The 18312-nt window shown below is 40.7% G+C and overlaps 5 protein-coding genes across 15 annotated transcripts in view; 2 read left to right on the top strand and 3 right to left on the bottom strand.

The window, feature by feature from the left end:
- The window catches only part of arsg (arylsulfatase G), a 15523-nt gene extending 13889 nt beyond the window's left edge, over nt 1–1634 (bottom strand). The window contains exons 1-2 of the mRNA XM_086303140.1: nt 1304–1634; nt 766–851 (exon numbers count right to left, since the gene is read on the bottom strand). The gene's annotated coding sequence lies outside the window, so the exon portion shown is untranslated. The remainder of the gene's footprint in view (nt 1–765; nt 852–1303) is intronic.
- Nucleotides 1–5045, top strand: part of LOC147323043 (monocarboxylate transporter 7-like) — a 5510-nt gene extending 465 nt beyond the window's left edge. The window contains exons 1-6 of one of the 5 annotated variants that reach the window (XM_086303139.1): nt 703–837; nt 1850–2075; nt 2179–2322; nt 2426–2554; nt 2776–3777; nt 4133–5045. In XM_086303139.1, coding sequence (XP_086159265.1) covers nt 1853–2075; nt 2179–2322; nt 2426–2554; nt 2776–3777; nt 4133–4323 — 1689 coding nt within the window. In that variant the 5' untranslated portion in view covers nt 703–837; nt 1850–1852 and the 3' untranslated portion in view covers nt 4324–5045. Of the gene's footprint in view, nt 1–702; nt 838–1095; nt 1765–1822; nt 2076–2178; nt 2323–2425; nt 2555–2775; nt 3778–4132 lie in introns of those variants that run through there. The other 4 variants (XM_086303138.1, XM_086303136.1, XM_086303137.1 and 1 more) reach the window with 4 other exon arrangements.
- LOC147323042 (archaemetzincin-2) lies at nt 5036–9382 on the bottom strand. Of its 3 annotated transcripts, none has more exons than XM_086303143.1 (7): nt 9178–9381; nt 8155–8443; nt 7684–7857; nt 7414–7542; nt 7040–7203; nt 6682–6858; nt 5036–5944 (listed from the first exon to the last, which is right to left on the bottom strand). In XM_086303143.1, exons 2-7 carry the CDS (start codon nt 8441–8443, stop codon nt 5789–5791), a joined length of 1089 nt encoding a protein of 362 aa, XP_086159269.1. In that variant the 5' UTR covers nt 9178–9381; the 3' UTR covers nt 5036–5788. The 3 variants fall into 3 exon arrangements, with proteins under 3 accessions (XP_086159269.1, XP_086159271.1, XP_086159270.1); XM_086303145.1 differs by having other exon boundaries at nt 8365–8443; XM_086303144.1 differs by having other exon boundaries at nt 8365–9382.
- On the top strand, nt 9223–12297 carry LOC147323041 (protein VCF1). 2 transcript variants are annotated; one of them, XM_086303147.1, is made up of 3 exons: nt 9223–9857; nt 10238–10343; nt 10569–12291. In XM_086303147.1, the coding sequence occupies exons 1-3, from the start codon at nt 9841–9843 to the stop codon at nt 10824–10826; spliced, it is 381 nt and encodes a 126-aa protein (XP_086159273.1). In that variant the 5' UTR covers nt 9223–9840; the 3' UTR covers nt 10827–12291. The 2 variants fall into 2 exon arrangements, with proteins under 2 accessions (XP_086159273.1, XP_086159272.1); XM_086303146.1 differs by lacking the exon at nt 9223–9857 and having other exon boundaries at nt 9864–10343; nt 10569–12297.
- On the bottom strand, nt 12098–18228 carry tepsin (TEPSIN adaptor related protein complex 4 accessory protein). Of its 4 annotated transcripts, none has more exons than XM_086303132.1 (13): nt 18080–18228; nt 17711–17783; nt 17331–17422; nt 17129–17222; nt 16968–17035; nt 16779–16860; nt 16357–16428; nt 16088–16276; nt 15774–15957; nt 15218–15331; nt 14796–14874; nt 14579–14713; nt 12098–14459 (listed from the first exon to the last, which is right to left on the bottom strand). In XM_086303132.1, exons 1-13 carry the CDS (start codon nt 18116–18118, stop codon nt 13842–13844), a joined length of 1839 nt encoding a protein of 612 aa, XP_086159258.1. In that variant the 5' UTR covers nt 18119–18228; the 3' UTR covers nt 12098–13841. The 4 variants fall into 4 exon arrangements, with proteins under 4 accessions (XP_086159258.1, XP_086159257.1, XP_086159259.1 ...); XM_086303131.1 differs by having other exon boundaries at nt 12099–14459; nt 16088–16279; XM_086303133.1 differs by having other exon boundaries at nt 12099–14459; nt 16088–16279; nt 17711–17838; nt 18080–18167.
- Nucleotides 18229–18312: the final 84 nt, after the last annotated feature.

Genomic DNA, 18312 nt, shown 5'->3' with positions numbered 1-18312 from the left:
CTCTGGCTCTTAATTTAAAGTTATTTCTTTACAGCTAAATATTGTTCAGTGGTCAATTTCCGGCTGTAATTAAACCGTTCTATTTTATGTTATTTAATTTTATGGGTGTGAATGGGTGGATGACTGGATGTGTAAAGCGCTTTGGGGTCCTTAGGGACTAGTAATAGTAACTAGCCATTTACCATTTAACCCTTGTGTGGTGTTCGTATTTTTGTTACTCAGCCAGTGTTCATGGGTCTGGTGGACCCGCTAGAGTTTTGGCTTTCCAAATTAACACTATCAAACAATTTTATGTTAAATTACTCAACAGATGTTTACTTCATCCCAATTACAAGACATATGAACAGCAAACATGGTTAATTTTTTCCCTTTACCTTTGTTAGATCACATTTATGAATTAATGTGCTTCTCGTTTTTCTTTTATATAAAATGTTATAAATAAATCAGTTATAATCAAGTGGAGTGAGTGGAAAGACACAACACATTTACACGTGAAAAAAAAATTAATTGTTTAATTTTTCTTTTGAAAAAAACTGAACACGGGTCTCACAGACCCGAACACCATACAAGGGTTAACTGAAAATTTACAGCAGGTGTACAGAATGCCATAGTTGTTTGTTTGTTTGTTTTTCAACAATATATGACATGTAATATGAGAAGCCTGTATATCAAAAACAGGATTTACACTATGCTTAACATACCAGCACAGCTTATGAAGGCTAGGTTCAGAAATTTTACAAAATCTGGTAGGAGGGGGATACTTACACAACAGGTTTGCAGCTCTGGAGAGTTATGAGGTCAAACAAACCACGCTGGAGATTATAAATCCAAACACAGGTAGGTTGGGAGACCTGGGAATCCCATAAAAAATACTCAGATGCATGGAAAATGTATAATTCCTGCACATAATTTCACAAAGGAGCTGTATTTCTTTATCACCTGGTGGTACATTTAAGGATTTAGGATTTAATCTGTCATTATTGCTTCACTTTTTTCTCCCGTTCTTACAAAAATAAAAACATATTTGCTCAGCTTCATTAATAATTGATCAGGGAGAATGGAGAGACTGAACTTCAGCGGCTGTTGCCTTTCCCCCTCCTGACCATCTTTTGTTGCAGCACTGCCAGTGTTTGTACATTAAACAGATGTCCGTAAGAATGTACAGAGAGACTTTATTTAAGAGGCAAGCAGCTAAAGAAAGACCGATATAAAAGAGGGTGTAACACTATATGAACTTCTACTGGAAACACCAGCCAGTTATCAAGTCAGCGGATTTGAGTAATTTGACAAGGATCAGGCTTACCACCTCTTACTCAGACTGTCTGTGATCAGAAGAGGAACACTTCAAAAAGCTGTGACTCAGTCCTCACAGAGCTGAAGCTGGCTTTTGTGCGGCAGGTACCTACAGCACCACAGCAGCGCGTGCGCCCCCTGATGCTGGATCGTTTATTGCTAGAAGAAAAAAAAAGGCAACTCGCTTCTCCTTACATTTACCGCTCAGGCTGCCGAACGAGAGCAATTTCCAGTTTAAGATGAATTTTCCCCGAATGCGTCATTAAAGTATTCCTGCCGGTTTGTGTGAGCGAAACGGAATTGTGGGTTTGATCTGTAATTACTTACAGCGAGTCCCGGCCAGTGTCCTGCGGCTATGGGCGCATTCTCGTTCCGCTCGTGTTGACGCGTCAGAGCGCCTCTACAGTAACAGTCCAGCATTTGTTGCCACCCTACTTTGTGTTTTTGTCTTAATTCGATCATCCATTCAAAGTACGCACATTTGATTTATTATTATTATTACTTTTTTTAAATTGATTACTTTGCAGTTATGCTAATCCGCTGTTTTTCTTTCCAGGGCATGGGATTGAGTGGTTTCTTGGGGCCCAATGTGTACTCGGAGGTCCCCGACGGTGGCTGGGGATGGGTGGTGGCTGTGGCATTTTTCTTGGTGGAGGTGTTCACCTATGGCACCATCAAAAGCTTTGGCATCTTCCTCCAGAACTTGATAGATGAGTTTGGAGAGACCAACAGTCGAGTCTCCTGGATTGTTTCCATTAGTGTGTTTGTCATGGCATTCAATGGTAAGCACATGTGTTGTTGCTATGTGGCTGCAGCTTTAAAAAACTTAACATTACATGCGTACAAAAATAACATTGAAATAATGAGAATCGCTGTACCACTTAGCACCTTTTGCTTCCATGATGACCAACCGCTTTGGCTTTCAACTTGTTGTCATGACTGGAGGACTGCTTATTACTTCTGGCACCATCGCCACCATCTTTACCAGCTCCATAAACCAAATCTACATCACCTACGGATTAGTTGCAGGTATTCATTTAGTCACTTTTTCACTACTTTTCCACTTCAAAAAACTTTGCACACAATGCTGTTATTCTTTGAATTTCTTGTACATATTTATTCAACTGTTCAGGCATGGGTTACTGTCTGACCTTCCTCCCCACGGTGACCATCCTTTCTCAGTATTTCAACCATCGGCGATCTCTGGCCACTGCTGTCGCTTCTACTGGAGAGTCCCTGTCAATGTTTGCTTTGGCACCAGGTGGGATGTTTTTTATAAAGACGCTTTAAAGACAAGTGTGAGTGACAGGGGTTAGAAAAAACGTGATTAATATTCCCAAATAATATCAAGAAAAGATTACAGTTTGCAACAGTTTCAACATCACATTTTCATTTCATAAGCCAGATCTTGAACATTACATACTTAATACTCATGCAGATTTGTTTGTGGACACTCATGGAATGCCTCTTCTTCCCTCTTAGCCTTTGCAGCATTAAGGGACCATATTGGCTGGAGAAATACCATGGCAGTATTAGGAGCTTTGCAAAGCGTCATCATCATCTGTGGCGCATTGCTTCGGCCGATAATTATTAAACCCAATGAGACGCTGAAACCAGAGGCTGACACCTTAACCTTTAAAGATCTGAGCAAACATAATGACTGTACAGAGGGCACAACTTCAGGGGTCTCTGTGACAAACAAGGCATTCTCTGATCAAAATACCTTCTGCAGTTTGACTAACGAGCTAACTACAGGCTCTGTGAGCACTGCAGACTCTGGTGTTCAGTCTCTAAGTGACACTGACAGCGGCAAGCAACAGGAGACATCTTTACCTCACAAAGAAGCAAAGGTGGAGATTGAACGGGAACAACTGGAAGAAAGCAAGGGAGAAATAAAAACATCTGAAAAAGAGGAAAAAACAAGCAGAGATGCAGAAAAACAAGCGATGAAAGAGGAACTAAACAATGCAGCTGACAAAAAGTTATCTGAAAACAATTCCAAACTCTTGGACTTCTCCATCCTCAAAGAGTGCAGCTTCATTTTCTATTCTCTCTTTGGACTGTTTGCCACTCTGGGCTTTTTCGCTCCACAGCTCTACATCATCCAGCTGAGTGAGAGTCGAGGAGTCGAAAAGGACCACGCGACTTACATGCTCTCCACCATAGCCGTGGCTGAAATCTTAGGCCGATTCTCTATTGGATGGATCCTCACACGGAGGCAGTTTAGGAAGAAGAAGCTTTTGGTGCTTTTAGCCTGTGTGATTACACTGACTGTGGTGCTGGTGGGATTTACTTTGGTCACAGAGTTTTACGGCCTAGCTGTGTGCTGTGCTCTCTACGGGTTCTTCCTGGGAACTGTGGTGTGCACCCACATTCCTCTGCTGGCTGAGGATGATGTGGTGGGCATAGAGAGGATGACTTCAGCTGCTGGCGTCTATGTTTTCATCCAGAGCTTTGCTGGGCTGGCAGGACCACCACTTGGAGGTACTGAGGAATGACATATTTACTGGACATAACCTCCAGGATCAACTTTACTACAAATGATACTATATCTTAAAACAATATATATTTTAGTAGTGAAAAACACACATGTTCATTTATGGGATTTATGGGAATCTTATACTTGTAGTTACAACTCATAATCTTGCAAAATACACACAAACCAAAAGTATAAAGTTTGGCTGGATCATCTAGATCAGGATATTTGATTCAGTCCCTGCAGAACATGACAAGACACAATGCAATTGCTTCCAGCCTTTGTTTAAGATGAGTACATAGACCTTTTGACAAGCTGGCTTTTTAGTTCTTACTTCTACCTCTATTCTCCTTTGCTCCTCAGGCATGCTGGTGGACATGACCCATAACTATGGATCAGCCTTCTACTCTTGTGCAGCTGGCATGGCTCTGAGTGCTTTGTTCCTGGGTTTGGTGAAGCCTGCTAAGAGAGGATTTTCCTGTATGAGGAGAAGACGCTCTGAAAGCAATGCAGCCCACAAGGAGGAGAGTGAAGAGCAAACTGAGGAGAACTAGAGATCCAAATGATTTCTCTGACTTTGACACTAAGTGATGTAGAGGGTGTTTTACCTTTTAAGCTGATGTAAAATGAGAGTAATAAAGGGTTCAAGCCATAGAACGGTAGTTAAAGGCTAATGCTGATAAACTGTAACAGCATGAATACACTGAAGAGAAAGATGCTTACTAAGTGCTTAAAATCTGCCTTTGTAGGTCTGGTTTCTGAGAGCAATCTCAAAAATTTTTAGACCACAGTATCTAAGTAATAATTGTGCCTTAATTACCTGATATACCAAACAGTGTTTTTAACAGTGTCAGTACCTTTAAATTATCTTTGAAGAAGCTTCATTTAGTCTTGCACTTAATGGATGGCAGTGACAAAGGGTACACTCAGAGTGATTAAGCGTTAAGGGAGGTGTCTTAGTTTGACAGGAGACTTTAACACTGACGCTCAATAATTACCTCAGTGATCAGTTCAATAACAATAGCCAGACAAAATGTGATGCTAATGTTGCAGCAAGAACAATCAGTTGCACAGATCTTTGTTACACTTGTTATGGGAAATACCTGAAGCTCAGGACAATTTGATTATATGTGTTTTACTTGCAATCAAATCAAACTGTCACTTAGTTAACGGTGCACTGCTATTTAATACGGGATGTCAACCCGCAAACAATTTTTGTATCAAAAACGTGTTTGTTCGTAATAAAGCAACACTGTGAAACAGACAGGTGAACATGGTTTATTCTCTAAAACCCAGCAGACAAACTGACAACATGTTCATTCACTGAACACAACATTTATTTGAAAACATGCAAATGAATCCCAGAATGCACAGATACACTGACAGAAAAGAAATTTGCTGGCTTAGTCTTCCAAAACCTGTAAACCTATAAATGCTAACATTATATGATAAATCTTATATACATACTACATGTTTAATTGAATTTACATTGTGCAAACACAGGTTTCCAAAGTGCTACCATCACGTCATTAAGTAAAATAGAGTTGTTTAGTGTTTTAGTCTATGATTTTAAGTGCTTTCTAAGCATCACATTGCACTGGGGGCAATATTTTTCAGATTGAAGGAGCTGAAAAATAAACCACTGACCTTCTGATCAGTAGATGACCCACTCAACCACGCAAGATGCCCATTACATATGGTTTTGGGCTTTAATCAGCACAGTTCAGTAGACTGTTTACAGTGGCTAGCCAATACTTGGACTTTTGATACATAAAATCTACTTTGATAATCAAACAGCAACACAAATGTTAAGAACAGAAAAAAATTGGATGGAGGGTGTAAGAAAGCACTCTCAAGTACCTTCATCAAAACACCAAATGACGGAGGAGGTACGGCTTTCTATTACTCCAGTAGTGTTAGACCTGAAGAATAAACATTTTTGGGATTGTAAAAAGTGCTTGTATGACTGAGTGGATGAATGCAATTTATAAAGTGCTCAAATAGAGTAAAAAAGAACTATTATTGATCCTTTTCCAGTATTTCCAAACACCTGCAGACCCAAAGTTTGGATGCATTAAAGGCTTCGGTGGGTTTTGTAAAGTGAGGTGTGGTATGACTGGCTGATGCCTTCACTGATGTTTGAGTCTGATCCTCGTCCATCCAGTGAAGTAAGGCCTGATAAACAGTAAAAAAAAAAAAAAAAAAAAAAGGTTAACTGATGTTTATTATATTATTTTATATTATTCAAAATATAAATATTATAAAAATATTATAAATATTAAAAATAAATATTATTTATTTTTTCTGATTTTTATTTGATGTATTTCTGTGTATCTTTCCATTTTTTATTTTTATATGCATTTTCAATACTGTGTGGGAGATTCTTGCATTCTTGCTTTGACAGTGACTGTTACCAGATGCTTCATAAACAACAAATAAGTGCAGTGTGATGACATTTCCACAAAACGTGGAAAACAAAATAAAGTACGAGAAAAAAAACGCCAAGTTAAAAATCAAGCCGGCACTGTGAAGCAGCCTGTGTGAAATATGTTTTTTACTATCTACTTGCTCAGCGCATTGGGGTCAAAATTCAGTCTGATTTAAAGGCCCACTGTGAACTCAAGCATGTCAGGTAGGCTGAGGACACAGTGCAGCGCATAGATTTAGCTAGAAATCTGAAATAATCAATATTTTTAACCCATGACCCCACATCAAATAAGTACTCAGATGAACTCTCACTATTCCAGCACAGAGTATACAAAGACTATATCTTTGTTAAAATAACAATGGTCTGATAAACTCCAATTAATGTCTTGCTGGTGCTGTATTTATTCAATAACCAAATAGTAAAGAGAGTAAAGGGATTAATATTGTAATTATCTCCTTGTCTTCAGCAATCAATGTGTCATTACCTTGTATCTTTCAGCTATATTGAAGCCGATTGCGAACTGCAGTTTGCGAAGGCAGATGGGACAAAAGTCCAAGGGCCTTCGATCAGACTCATCGAGGTGGTTGGAGCCTTGCATGACACAGCTCAACCACTGGCAATGTGAGATTCCAAACATGTGGCCGATCTCGTGAGTCATTGTCTGGAGCAGAAACACTAAAGTTACAATGAAGACTAAAAACAGACACAAGAGTGAAGGTTTACAAGGGTCTATGGAAATAAGTGCTTTGATAAGACATGTTGATACAAGTGGGCAGATCATGACCACTGGCAAACCAACAATAACTAAATACATTAAATAAACTGAGATGTTTCTTAGTAACCTTGCAGGATCGAAGCAGCAGAGAGCTAGTGATCGGTGGAGTGTAATAGCCGTCAAACACAGAATAATCCTTCTGCCTTGGCTGAAGATGCTTCTTCAGCCTTCCAGCATAACTTCTCTTATAGAAGTTGTCATCATATCTGGCAAAACTGAAAACGCCCATTCCTGTACACATTTAGGAAAAATTTGAGGAAAGGAAACAGGAAGCTATCTCCCCTCTAATGTATTTCACTTTAGCACTATCTAGTGGCTACTCAGTCACATTGCATCACACACAAAAAAACTAAGCATCTCCTCCCCAATGCTCATGGAACAAATTGCATCAAGACGGATTTGTGTTTGAATAACCTAGTGCTTTGCTTTTAGAAACCTCACCCTCTGTCAGAGAAGCTTGTCCAAAGACAAAGTTCCATGAATCTTTGGGGTAGAGGTCAATCATTGTGATTCCAACAATACAAAAAGCATCTTTTGGTTTCCTCTTCTTCAGAAATTGTAGCAGATCGCCTTTAGTTAAAGAGAAAAACAGTACTGACAAAGAAAATTGCACCAACCCAGATTGACACTGCAAGGAAAATGTCCAAAGTCACTAACTGATATGGAAAAATGTTAAATGTACGTTTTTTGTTTTTATTTTTAAGTCATTACCAGTAAGGATTTGAAGGTTGTAAGAGTTACTGTTGACCCTGAAAGAGCACTTTGTTTCAGACACTGCAACTGCTGGAAGCAACTTCACAGAAAGCCCGTAGAAGAAGGCTTGGCAGTAATCTCGCAGCCACTCCATATACTGGTCTGTCTGGGCAGCAACTTCTCCAAAAGAACCTACAACAAACAAAGTGCAGAATTAAGCCTAAGCAACCAAGTGGCATGCTGAATTTGGAGACCACACCCTTTTGTTGCACACACTAGACATACTTTACCCATTTGTAATGCCCAAAATTAACTGACTATAGTTTTTTCTTTCTCATTTTTTCTTCTCATGCTCTCTATGTCCACTGCTAAGGGCATCAACTGAAAGCTACTGAATCCTGTAAGAAACATTTCACAACTCCCCACACATACTCCGCTAGAACTGAGAGAAATAGAGATTCTGAGTACATGATATGCAGATATGCACACCTATGGTTTGAATATAAATAGTACTCTGGCTTTCATTTGGGGTCTTGCGATAAGGCTTTCTGTAAAAGGCCTCAAAGTCTTCGGGCTCCTCGGGGTGAGCGAGGATCCAGTCAGAGTCAGAGTGCACGGTGAGGAGTTGGAAAAGGGAACCCGGCTGCCCAGCGTGGAATCCTTCCTCCAGAAGGCGCTTTTCTTCTTTTGTGTACTTACTATAAACCTTAGTTAAATACTGAGAATTGGAGACCAAAGCTGTATGGAGTTTCTCTGGAGTGTACTGGATCACCTTCATCTGCAGGAGAAATGCATTGCATTAACTTGAATTACCCTGCAGACAAGACAATGTTTTTTCCCATCTTTTATCCCCCCATCACATAAATTGATTCTTTTTACTCCTTTTACATGGATGTCTTGCTCTCTTTGGATGCATGTGGCAAGGAAAAGTTTGACATTTTGAGAAATGTATTTGTAAATGTTTTTGCTTTCTTGCCGAGAGTTAGATAGGAGGACTGATCCACTCTAGTGTTTTGTGATAAACATTAAGCCACCAAGAGATCAAAGTAAGCTAAACTAAAATTAAAAGGGAGTGACTGCACCTGGCCAAAACAATTACAATTACGGTCCGACTACTTTGGATTCTCTGAAGGGAGGTACTGTGTGTAAAATGGCTGTACTTCCTGAACAGTTATTCTAACTCTTTTGTCAAACCCCTTCAATATAAAAGCTAAATACGTATGCACTAATTGTAGGCTAATTATATCAGGTCAGTCCAGTTCTGTCAGCAGCTAAATAGCGGAGACTGGAAGAAGAGAAAAACCATTATCACACATTAATAGCAGCTACATTACATTACAGTAAATATAAACTCACAAGCTAGCTTAATGCTATATGATATTTTCTAAAGAATAGTTAGCAAACGCGTTTTTGCACTTTTGTTCGACACACAATAAAAAAACACTTAAAACACTTAAAAGTACAAATAAGGCAAATGGGTCAATAGGGAAGGATACAATAATGAGAAAATACCTTAACCGACACTTCTATTTGTTCACACCGGAAGCTATATTTACGTCATGTAAACAGAGGGGCGGGGTTAAAGAAAAAAGAAAGCTCGCAGTCGCGATTGTCTTCCAAAAGACTTCGGAGTATCACGTATTGTAGTGCAGACATTAAAATCAGATTTATCGTAAACTTGCCGGTCTGGTTTCTCGTAGCGGACTGTTGCAAACTAAAGAGAACAATTCAACACGCTTATTGGCAAGTAGACGTCATACGAAAGCGGAAGAACTTTCGGTTAGTGCAGCTAAAGTTAGCTAGATAAGTGGCTACTCAAACGGTAGCAGGTAGCAGCTAGCGGGCTAGCTTGCTTCTTTGCTGTCATGACCGGGGCTCCTCGAGATTTCACAGCGTAAACGAGAATACCTAGCAACTTGCTTGTTAGCTTTTATTCGTTCGGCTAAATTTGTGGCCCCGCCGAGACGCTGGCAGAGCGGAGATTTTTTGCTTTCCTGTGGCTACCGGTGCTTCTTCAGCCGGCTGAAGATAGCTCGTTTTACACACCCTGGACTTCCCAGTGAGATGAGAGAGAGCAGCATTGCCAAAGCATTTAAATAAGACATCTTAACCCGGCTGACAAGGAGTGTCAACCTTTCTGTTTGCCAAAAATAAGCATCCGATAAGAGTGGAGAAATGCTGACTGACAGCAGGTAAAGACGAGAACATACATTTTCACAATATTTCACAATTATTTATTATAGGATCATCACCATATGGAAAAATACACTGAGTTATTATGTCATTGTAATTCAATGTTATGACTAAGTCACATTTTTCAGGCATCCAAGTTCTAGTCATATAATATAGCTTCATACAGACCCCAGTAAAGCTGTGTAAGTCTGTATGGTCTCATAGTACCAGTGCCACATGCCTGTTCATATAACTGCTTCAGCCTGTGTTGCTATTTTTGGTTCCTCGTCATGTACTCTCTTTCTGATACTCTTGGCTTCCTCCGCCCAATCTGTCTCCCCCTCCCTGCATCATTTCTGTCACACAATCTCTCTGTTCCTTGCATTGCTGTTTTGTACAGGAAAAGGCACCATAGCTGCGACAGCGAGGAAGACCAACAGCTGAGGCCTCAGGCCAAGAGGTCAGGAGGGGGTCCCTCGTTGCTTGTATCAGATTTGGACTCAGAGGTGAGACACATACATAGATTGTGGATTTGCTCCTGATTGTCTATAAAAGTTGACGTCTTTTACCTTATAATGTAAATCTTGCTGCATTTTTGCAGATAGAGCACATGTCTTGGGATCACATACAGTGCGCCGCTGTCAGAAAGAGCTTAGACCGTCTTTATTCACAGGCTGTGCATCCATCTGTGAAGCTGCTGTTCAGACTCCAACTCTGTTCTGTGTTTGCAGTCTTCCAGCAGTGACAGCAGCAATGGGATCAGCAGTCCAGAGAGAGCAATAGTGGCCACCACCAGACCATGCATACACAGCCAAAACAGCTGCAGGACCCAGGACCCCGTCAGCCCAAAGCCCGAAGTCTCTGCCAGCTCCTTGCAGCACGGTTTCCATGGTGACGGAAGAAGTGTCTCATATGACTACATCAACAGAGTCCTGAGGGAGGCGCACTTCAGCAGTCTGCAGACCAGAGGACGACCAGGGTCGACATGACCGTGACCTCCGGCCCTCGCCCGACCTTGCCTCCTGACCATTTTGTCCCTCACCCATCAGTGTCAACACTGCTGGCATGATGGTGCCTCCCAGAAAGCCTCAATAACACCATGGGGTCAGGTGTAAGGCGATGATGTGTAGGGAATAGGGTTGCAACAGTATGAGATTTTCACTGTCTCTGAAAATATTATGGTATTACAAAGTTCTTATCATTATTATTATTAATAACAACTTTTTTATTGATTGAAATGTATGTGGCATGATAACTTTCAGTTGTCGTACCATCGCACACGACATATTATGAAAACAGCATACAGCTGCAACCCCACTGGGGAGGTTTATGGATCCTGGGCTCATCCCCACCTCGACATGTACCATTTGTCAAGATCATAAGCACATCCGCCTTTCCATGGCCCAGCCACTGTGGTTTTCTGTGCAGTATCGATGTGTACGTGTGGATTTGTGTGTATGTGTGTGTGTATGCATGCACCCCGTGCACTTTATGAAGAGGTCTCCTTCTCTTTACATGCGTGCGTCGATGCGTGGACATTTTCATTGGTGCTAATCACAAGAAAAGTGTGATGATGATGATGATCCAAAGTGCTTGCAGAACTAAATAAAGCTAAGCACTTTACTCTGGAAGTCTTTCTGTTTACTCTTGACTGGGACAGTCGGTCGCTTGTTTCCATCAGAGAAGTGGGAGTTATTGTGATCCCATATGGAGAAGGCCAATGGATTCACTCCTAAGGAGCACGATCAATACAATCCATTAAAGAATATTTTAGGCTTTGTTTTCTCTAACCAAAGCTATAAAGTTAGAGCATTCTACTTTTTGCAGTCACTGGCTAAATGAATCTAAAATGTCTAGGTGTGGTTGGTCAGTGGGTTTAAGAGGATGGAACAGAGATCCTCATAGACTTTTTGGCTGAAATCCAACCTTAGATTAAACCCTGGCTAATTATAGGTCCTTAAGAAGGCACTGTGGAAAGTGCAGGTCAGGCAGCACTCCGCTCGGCACAGCGCTTCTAACAAAAACAGACTCTTTAAAATAATTTAGAACCCAGTGTTTACTTGTTCCACATTTTCCACATTGTGTATCTGTGTGTCATAAGCCGGTCAGCCATACTTGTTTATGGGTGGTTTAATATGACCAGTACACTGTGTTTGGAATAAAATGAAATGTAAAAGTGATTCATATGTAATTTCCCTGAATCATTTGAAATAAAGTGTTGCCAAAAGTGATGTGTGCAAACATGTCGGATAAAAAAAACAAAACAAATCACATCAAGACTGCGTAGTGGTTAGTGCTGTGACAAAAATACAGCATGCTTTATTGTCCTGCATGTTGAACAGCTTGGCTTGTGTTCACTGAACTGAAACACATCAGTGGCGTTCATTATAGTACAATTACGCTGAATTACGATTTAGGCGTGTAGTTTGAACTACATTCCACTGCAATAAATATGTAACTGAAACAATGAAGGCAAACCTTTGCTGAAATGAGAAATCCTTTATGACTGCTTACATATGATCAAACAGTCGAGACATTAGTTATGCACACACAATAACCCAAAAATATTAATTCCCCCAAGTTTTTTTTTTTTTAAATCATGCACTCTACAAGTCTCATTTTAGTCAACAGAGCAGACATAATAAATAAATTTCTAAATTTACACTTGGAACATTTACAATGACTTAATAGCTTAGTACCAAAAATAATGGAAGACAACTCTCTTTTGATTTGAGTTCATAAGAAAAGCGACTGTAGTGCAAATTTCAAACAGAGGTTCTCCCCCTCAGAGGTTCAGGCCGTGCTGCAGAGGTGGAAGTTGTTACATAAAAGAAATCCTGAGAAAAAGCAACCACCAGTGTGCCCCGCAAAGCCAAAACACAGTAACTGCGTACTTTATTAGATTTAAATTTAGGCCTACATCTGTCATTTTACTATTTAAACATTATGATTTCACAGAAGTGTCATTTTTAGGGAAAATGGAAAAGTAGCAGGTTGGAGCATTTTTGTTTGCAAATGATGCAGGAACTAAAACTGGTGCTGCTGAAGACTAGCCTCGCTTAGACTTTGGTTTGGACTTTTATTTGATCAGCCTTCCAGATATTGAATAAGCCTTTTCATAAACCATGATTTTTTTTTTTTAAAGAAGTATTTATTCATTAGTTCTTTTTCCCCCTCATAACACATGTCAAAGCTGTGCTTTCCTTGCACTATGTAGAAAGGGGACCCATTATGTTTTTTATTTGCTTAAACAGATGGAAGTTTCAAATAATGAGGTCAGTGTTTGCTCAAGTAATTCTTGTAAACTAAAAGCTCAGGCTTCAGATTGATCGAAACATTTTTTTCCTACCCGTCTCTGTATGACATCAGTGAGAGCAGATACCCCTAATGAGACCACCTCAGGTACACAGATCTGGCCATGAGCACAGAAGAGTAAAAGACAGCTCGTTTCTGACGGTGAGGATGAACTGATGAGCTGCACTGAGGCCCAGTATGACATAAATAAATGTGATTTTGAACTGTAATGTCATGCACAGCTGCACAAGAGTCTTGGATTAAAGATACGGAGGTGGAAAAACAGCTTAAGTTTTCTAAAGTAAATGTTACAAAGATCTCTCATTTCATGTTTTCTGCAGTTATTGTCCTGTAACTTTGTAAGGCAGAGTAAAGACCTCTTATCCAAGACAACTTCAGTCATTAAATACTTTTAAAATACACTGCAGCAGACAAAGACCTGTCTTTAAGAAGACAAACCATCCATAGATGGACATGATCTGCAGGCTCTATTTATGAGTCCCAAATCTCACTCTTGGCCCAATTTGCTGTTTAAAAACAGTTTCTGAAGAGGCACACAGATAAGAAAAGAAACTGAATTAGAATCTGCTATCCACTTACAACTTAACTGGTTGGATCTTGGTTTGGAACATTAAACAGGTTTCCAAAAGGATCAACGCATGATGACATCATTGGTTTAAAGTAGAACAGCTCTAAACGGTTGCCTGCAATCAAAAGTTGAGAAAGGAGAAAGCTGATACTGACTGGCTGCAATTAGATGCAGAGGAACTGCAAACTGAGGGAACATCCTCACTGGTTTTACTGGTGATAGATGAGTTCACTGAACAATCGGACTTATGCACAGCGTCCATCTCCTTTATCCTGTCGCCTATTTTGTCCTCCACCTCTTCATGTGATGTTTCACTGTTACACAGCGGCTTTCCTTTGGTCACCAGCTCCATGCCACTGAACAGAGACAGTCTGCTCTGGGGGTGTGGCTTACTCTGAGGTTCACATGAAGCAAGGGTGCTTTTATCTTGAACAGTCTCGGAATCTTCAGCATGCAGTCTCACCTCGCCTGTCCTTACTGGTTGGACCTGATCTTCTGCTAATTCGTGGCTCTGAGCCAGATCCTGACTAGGAGGGGGAGATGGGTGCTTTGGTGGTTGAATGACACCTGCAGATGAAGTGTCCGGCTGTTGAAGTTTGAAACTGTCAAACAAGTGTGTTGGCAGTAAATTGCTGCTAGAGGTGTGAAGCTGATTCACTGTTGCCTGATGGCTGTTCACTGCATCCTGCCTGGTAGCATGCAGAGATCCGCCCATCAAAGCCTCAAACTGTCGCAAGATCTAGTCAGAGGAGATATGCAGATTAAAAAAAAAGAAAAAGAAAAAAAAGCACAAATAAGTATTATTGGGTTTACTACTTGTCCTTAAGTAGTAAAGTAGTCTCCCTCTGCTTCGTTTACCTTGGTGGCTTTATTTGCCACCGGTCCTGGAGGGCCCTCGCTCAGCTGGCGAAGTCTGTGCTGTGTGGCTCCAAACATTTGTTCCAGAGAGAGGAGGTCAGAGGTCATCAGGGATGCGACAGCACACAGCGCCCGCTGCAAGAGTAGACAAACAACACTATAATCAGAGTAAAGTTGAAACAAAGAATTCTGATTTTCGATGTCTTCTCATTGTTACCATCTTAATGGTGTAGGAAGGATCTTGAAGCTTGCAAGACAGCAACTCCACCACAACCTCACAGTTAAGAATGGAGCACCTGACAGAGTTAAAAAAAAAAAAAGAAAAAAAAAAGAAAAAAAAAAAGAGAGACTGAAATCGTGCCACAAGTCCCAACAATTTACTGCATCACAGAAACCAAAACAACCAATAAAAAAGCTTAAAATAGAATAGAGTAAAATAGTTGAATTAAATAAAAATAACACAAAAGCAGGAGCACAAAAATGTATAATAAGATGAAAATAGCTCAATTAATAATATTAAAAAAGGCAACTGAATACAATCAGGAGTTTACTAAAAAACTAATTAAAAATGAGAAACCAGCTTGTAGAAAAGAACCAGCCCAGGCTGTTGTGTTTTCAATGGGATTTTGGTGCACTGACTCTTTGATGAAGTGTTGGCTCTCCTCTCTGGAAAGGAAAACTTTGGAGCCTTCAGTCAGTTTATTGATGAGTGCCATCTCCTGACCACAATCCCCTAGCTGCAAGGCCTCCACCCTGGAAACCACACAAAGTATGAGAGGAAAGTAACAAACTTAAAGAAAACACAGGCTTATAATGCTCAGGAACATGGCTTACTGCATAGAAAAACTGACAATCCTGGCAAAAGGTTTATTCTTAGGTGACCAGTAAACAGTAAATTGTACAAACTGCACACAGAACATTTGGAGATTATGCTACAAGCTCCTAAATGTGACTGCACTGGAATAAAAACAGCTGGTTTAACAAACTACAAGCCCTCTTCAAACATGAACAATTTTCTGATGTTTCCTTTTCTCGTGTGTCACACAACAGGAGATTAAATGCACTGTCACTGTACAGGCATTGGGTAAAGTCTGTTTAAAATCCAGTACTTGCTCTCAGCTAATGCATTAAAAAGAAAAAAAAAAAGGCTCGAGGGCATGATGTGTTAAAAAGGTTAAACTTTTTTGACACTGACCGATCTGATAGGTCCCCACTGCTCTCTCTGCTGGCCCCTGATTGGCTTCCTGTGCCAGCTGACTTGCTGCCCACCGACGCCCTGCTATTGGCAGCGATGTCCTGAGAGGAGTTGTGAGAGGAGCTGTTGCCACTGTCCGTCTCTTCCCAGCCACCTCCTACCTGCCCCGGACACCACTTAGTCACTGGTGAAGTGAAGACACATGAGGAAAACCTTAATTTATAAACATCTGTTCGCTACTAAGGCTTCAGTTGATACTTTTTCCTCAATCTTGCCTCAATAAAATGCGTAATTGTGCCAGCTTCATTTCTGACCTTTCGGTCTACAAGCAGGCAGATTATAGGCACACGCTGGCACGGCCACCTCTATGGGTGCAGAAGGCGCCACCACGGCCCGGTAATGGTTGTCATGGAGACGGATCCCCTGATGCTCAGTAGGGGGAAGGACAGCGCTCGCCACCACCTCAGCTGCTTTCTGAATCTTATCCAGAAGTGAGTCGCTGCCTGCTGCAAGGCACAGGTCCAGAAATTTACACACACAGTAAGTTTGATTTGTATGTACTGTGCAGCTCGGCTTCCCTCACCTGTCCCCTGCTTTCTTGGACTGTATCCAAAACCCTGCATTCCTGATCTGTGGGAAGTGGCCGATCCCATACCTAAAGAGAATGAAACAAATTAACTATTGTACACACAATGCAATTTAATGACTACTTCTTTCATCCCATCTACAGATACCCATTCTCTTCTATTACTTGTTTATTACATGGCGCTAAAGTCAAACCTGATAGCAAAGTGATGTACAATAGTTTGGCATACAGGACGTAGTACATATATTTGGGTCTTTAAGTCTTTAAAGCTTATATCTTTCATCAGGAAAATTATACTTTCTAATTCATTTTTGAGTTATCACTTTCACAAACTTTGGTGTCCACGTCACCCGCCCGCCTGCCCATCTTTGAAAGATGAGTGCCGTTTATGGTCATAATCAATGTGTGTTAGCACTTACCCATTGTAGGGGGGGCAAGGTTAGTTGAAGTGATACTGTTTTTGGAGGGAATGACATCTGTGAAAAGTAAGCGGGCCACTTCCTGTAAATGGATGAACGGCAAAGAATAAAAGTTCTTATTCAAGCCACCTTCCCTTTCTGTGTAACTAACTATATTGAGATGAAAATACAAAACAACCCATGTCGTACCTGTGCTGTATTCCTCACTTTCTCATATAATGCTGTGCCATGGATGGGATCAGGAGGGCCGCTGTAAACTTATCAAATAAAAATTACCCAAAGTGAATATGTATGAACGATGGCAGCAGCAAAATAATGAAAGTTGAACGCACAAATGAGAAAAATCTAACCGGATGCTTGCTGGATGAAGGTGGAGTTCCTTCTGAGTTCTGTGAGGAAATGGTTGGACCCATGACCACAGAGGTGGACAAAAATCTTCAGCACCTGATACACCAGAAGCAAGAACAGAACCCACACTTACTCGTAAACTGCAATCAGCAATGTACAGGTCCTTTAAAGAGACAGAAACAGTAGCAAAAGCAATTCTCTCACCTTCAGTTTGACATGACAGGACTCCACTTGTAGCCTCTCCAGGAGGTATTCCAACAAACACTGACCACAACCTGAAGACTCATGGGAGATTTCTACAGTGTGCTTAGAATTAAGGATATAACACTTCATCACACAGATATTACTACTCCCATGGTTTAGCTGGTATAAACATTTGACTGATAACCCACGTGAGACCTTTTCTTCACACACACAAAAAATATAATTTTAACCTATCCTATCCTAGCCATGCTCAAGGTATGTACCCATCAGTGATTATGTAGAGTCATGGCCACAGCCTACTTATACAGCTCTAAGATGCAAAAGAGGCCAGCAGGAGTAGGAACTTTTTGCAGTCAACAGCAGAAGCAGCTAAAGGATACTTCCAATCTCCTGGAAAAGGTAGCCAGGACAGGGGTTTTCATCATCTGCTGTAGCCTTCATCAGGGTGGGCACCTTGGATAGTTAGACGAAATTGTGGTTTACCACTTCGGTTGACCGCAAACTGACCCTTAAACCAGTGTGCAGCATTAAGTTTTAACGAAACAACCTGACACGTCCAGTGAAAAACAGAAAGTAAAAAGCCAAAAGATGTTGGTTAAGGATGTTAGCTAGCAGGCTAAAAGAAAGCTATGGTTTCGCAAAAGCTAATAGATTTAAATAAGTACGTCAACGTTACGTGACATTTAACATGTTCGTTTCGGCTTCTCTGTGTTCTTTTTTTTAAAATAACGACTGTCGATATTACTTACTTTCTGAAGAAAGGCTAATCGTTCCATAAATGTTGCCATGATTTAGCAGTCCCAGCTGCGGGTTACTCATCTTCCTTCGAGGTGTACGATGGAAAGGCGGGGCTTGAGGTGACCGCTAGCCAATAACAAAACACTAAGCAGCAATCCTCGACTCTATTGGCGTTCTGGTTAAACCAGGAGTTGGAACATGACGAATCAACCTTCAGAAATGTTTTTTCTGACAAGGAAATGAA

This window comes from Aulonocara sp. 'chitande type north' Nkhata Bay, linkage group LG8 (genome assembly GCF_057382095.1).
Source record: "Aulonocara sp. 'chitande type north' Nkhata Bay isolate Kocher_YH1m ecotype deep benthic linkage group LG8, A_spYH_male_GT1.1, whole genome shotgun sequence".
Lineage (NCBI taxonomy): Eukaryota > Metazoa > Chordata > Actinopteri > Cichliformes > Cichlidae > Aulonocara > Aulonocara sp. 'chitande type north' Nkhata Bay.
Note: the sequence above shows the minus strand (reverse complement) of the source record. Positions and strands in the feature narration are given on the sequence as shown.

Bases quoted from the DNA above. Each gene is read 5' to 3' on its own strand.
- LOC147323042 (XM_086303143.1), bottom strand. From the start codon at position 8,443: ATGAAGGTGATCCAGTACACTCCAGAGAAACTCCATACAGCTTTGGTC. The intron at 7,204-7,413 runs GTGAGGTTTCTA...AAATGTGTACAG, and splicing joins ACAAGCTTCTCTGACAGAGG to GAATGGGCGTTTTCAGTTTT. The intron at 6,859-7,039 runs GTTACTAAGAAA...TTTCTGCTCCAG, and splicing joins TGCTGCTTCGATCCTGCAAG to ACAATGACTCACGAGATCGG.
- LOC147323041 (XM_086303146.1), top strand. From the start codon at position 10,128: ATGTACTCTCTTTCTGATACTCTTGGCTTCCTCCGCCCAATCTGTCTC. The intron at 10,344-10,568 runs GTGAGACACATA...CTGTGTTTGCAG, and splicing joins TATCAGATTTGGACTCAGAG to TCTTCCAGCAGTGACAGCAG.
- tepsin (XM_086303131.1), bottom strand. From the start codon at position 18,118: ATGGCAACATTTATGGAACGATTAGCCTTTCTTCAGAAA. The intron at 17,223-17,330 runs GTGAGAGAATTG...CTGGTGTATCAG, and splicing joins CCTGTCATGTCAAACTGAAG to GTGCTGAAGATTTTTGTCCA. The intron at 14,875-15,217 runs GTCAGTGCACCA...TAACTCTGTCAG, and splicing joins AGCCAACACTTCATCAAAGA to GTGCTCCATTCTTAACTGTG.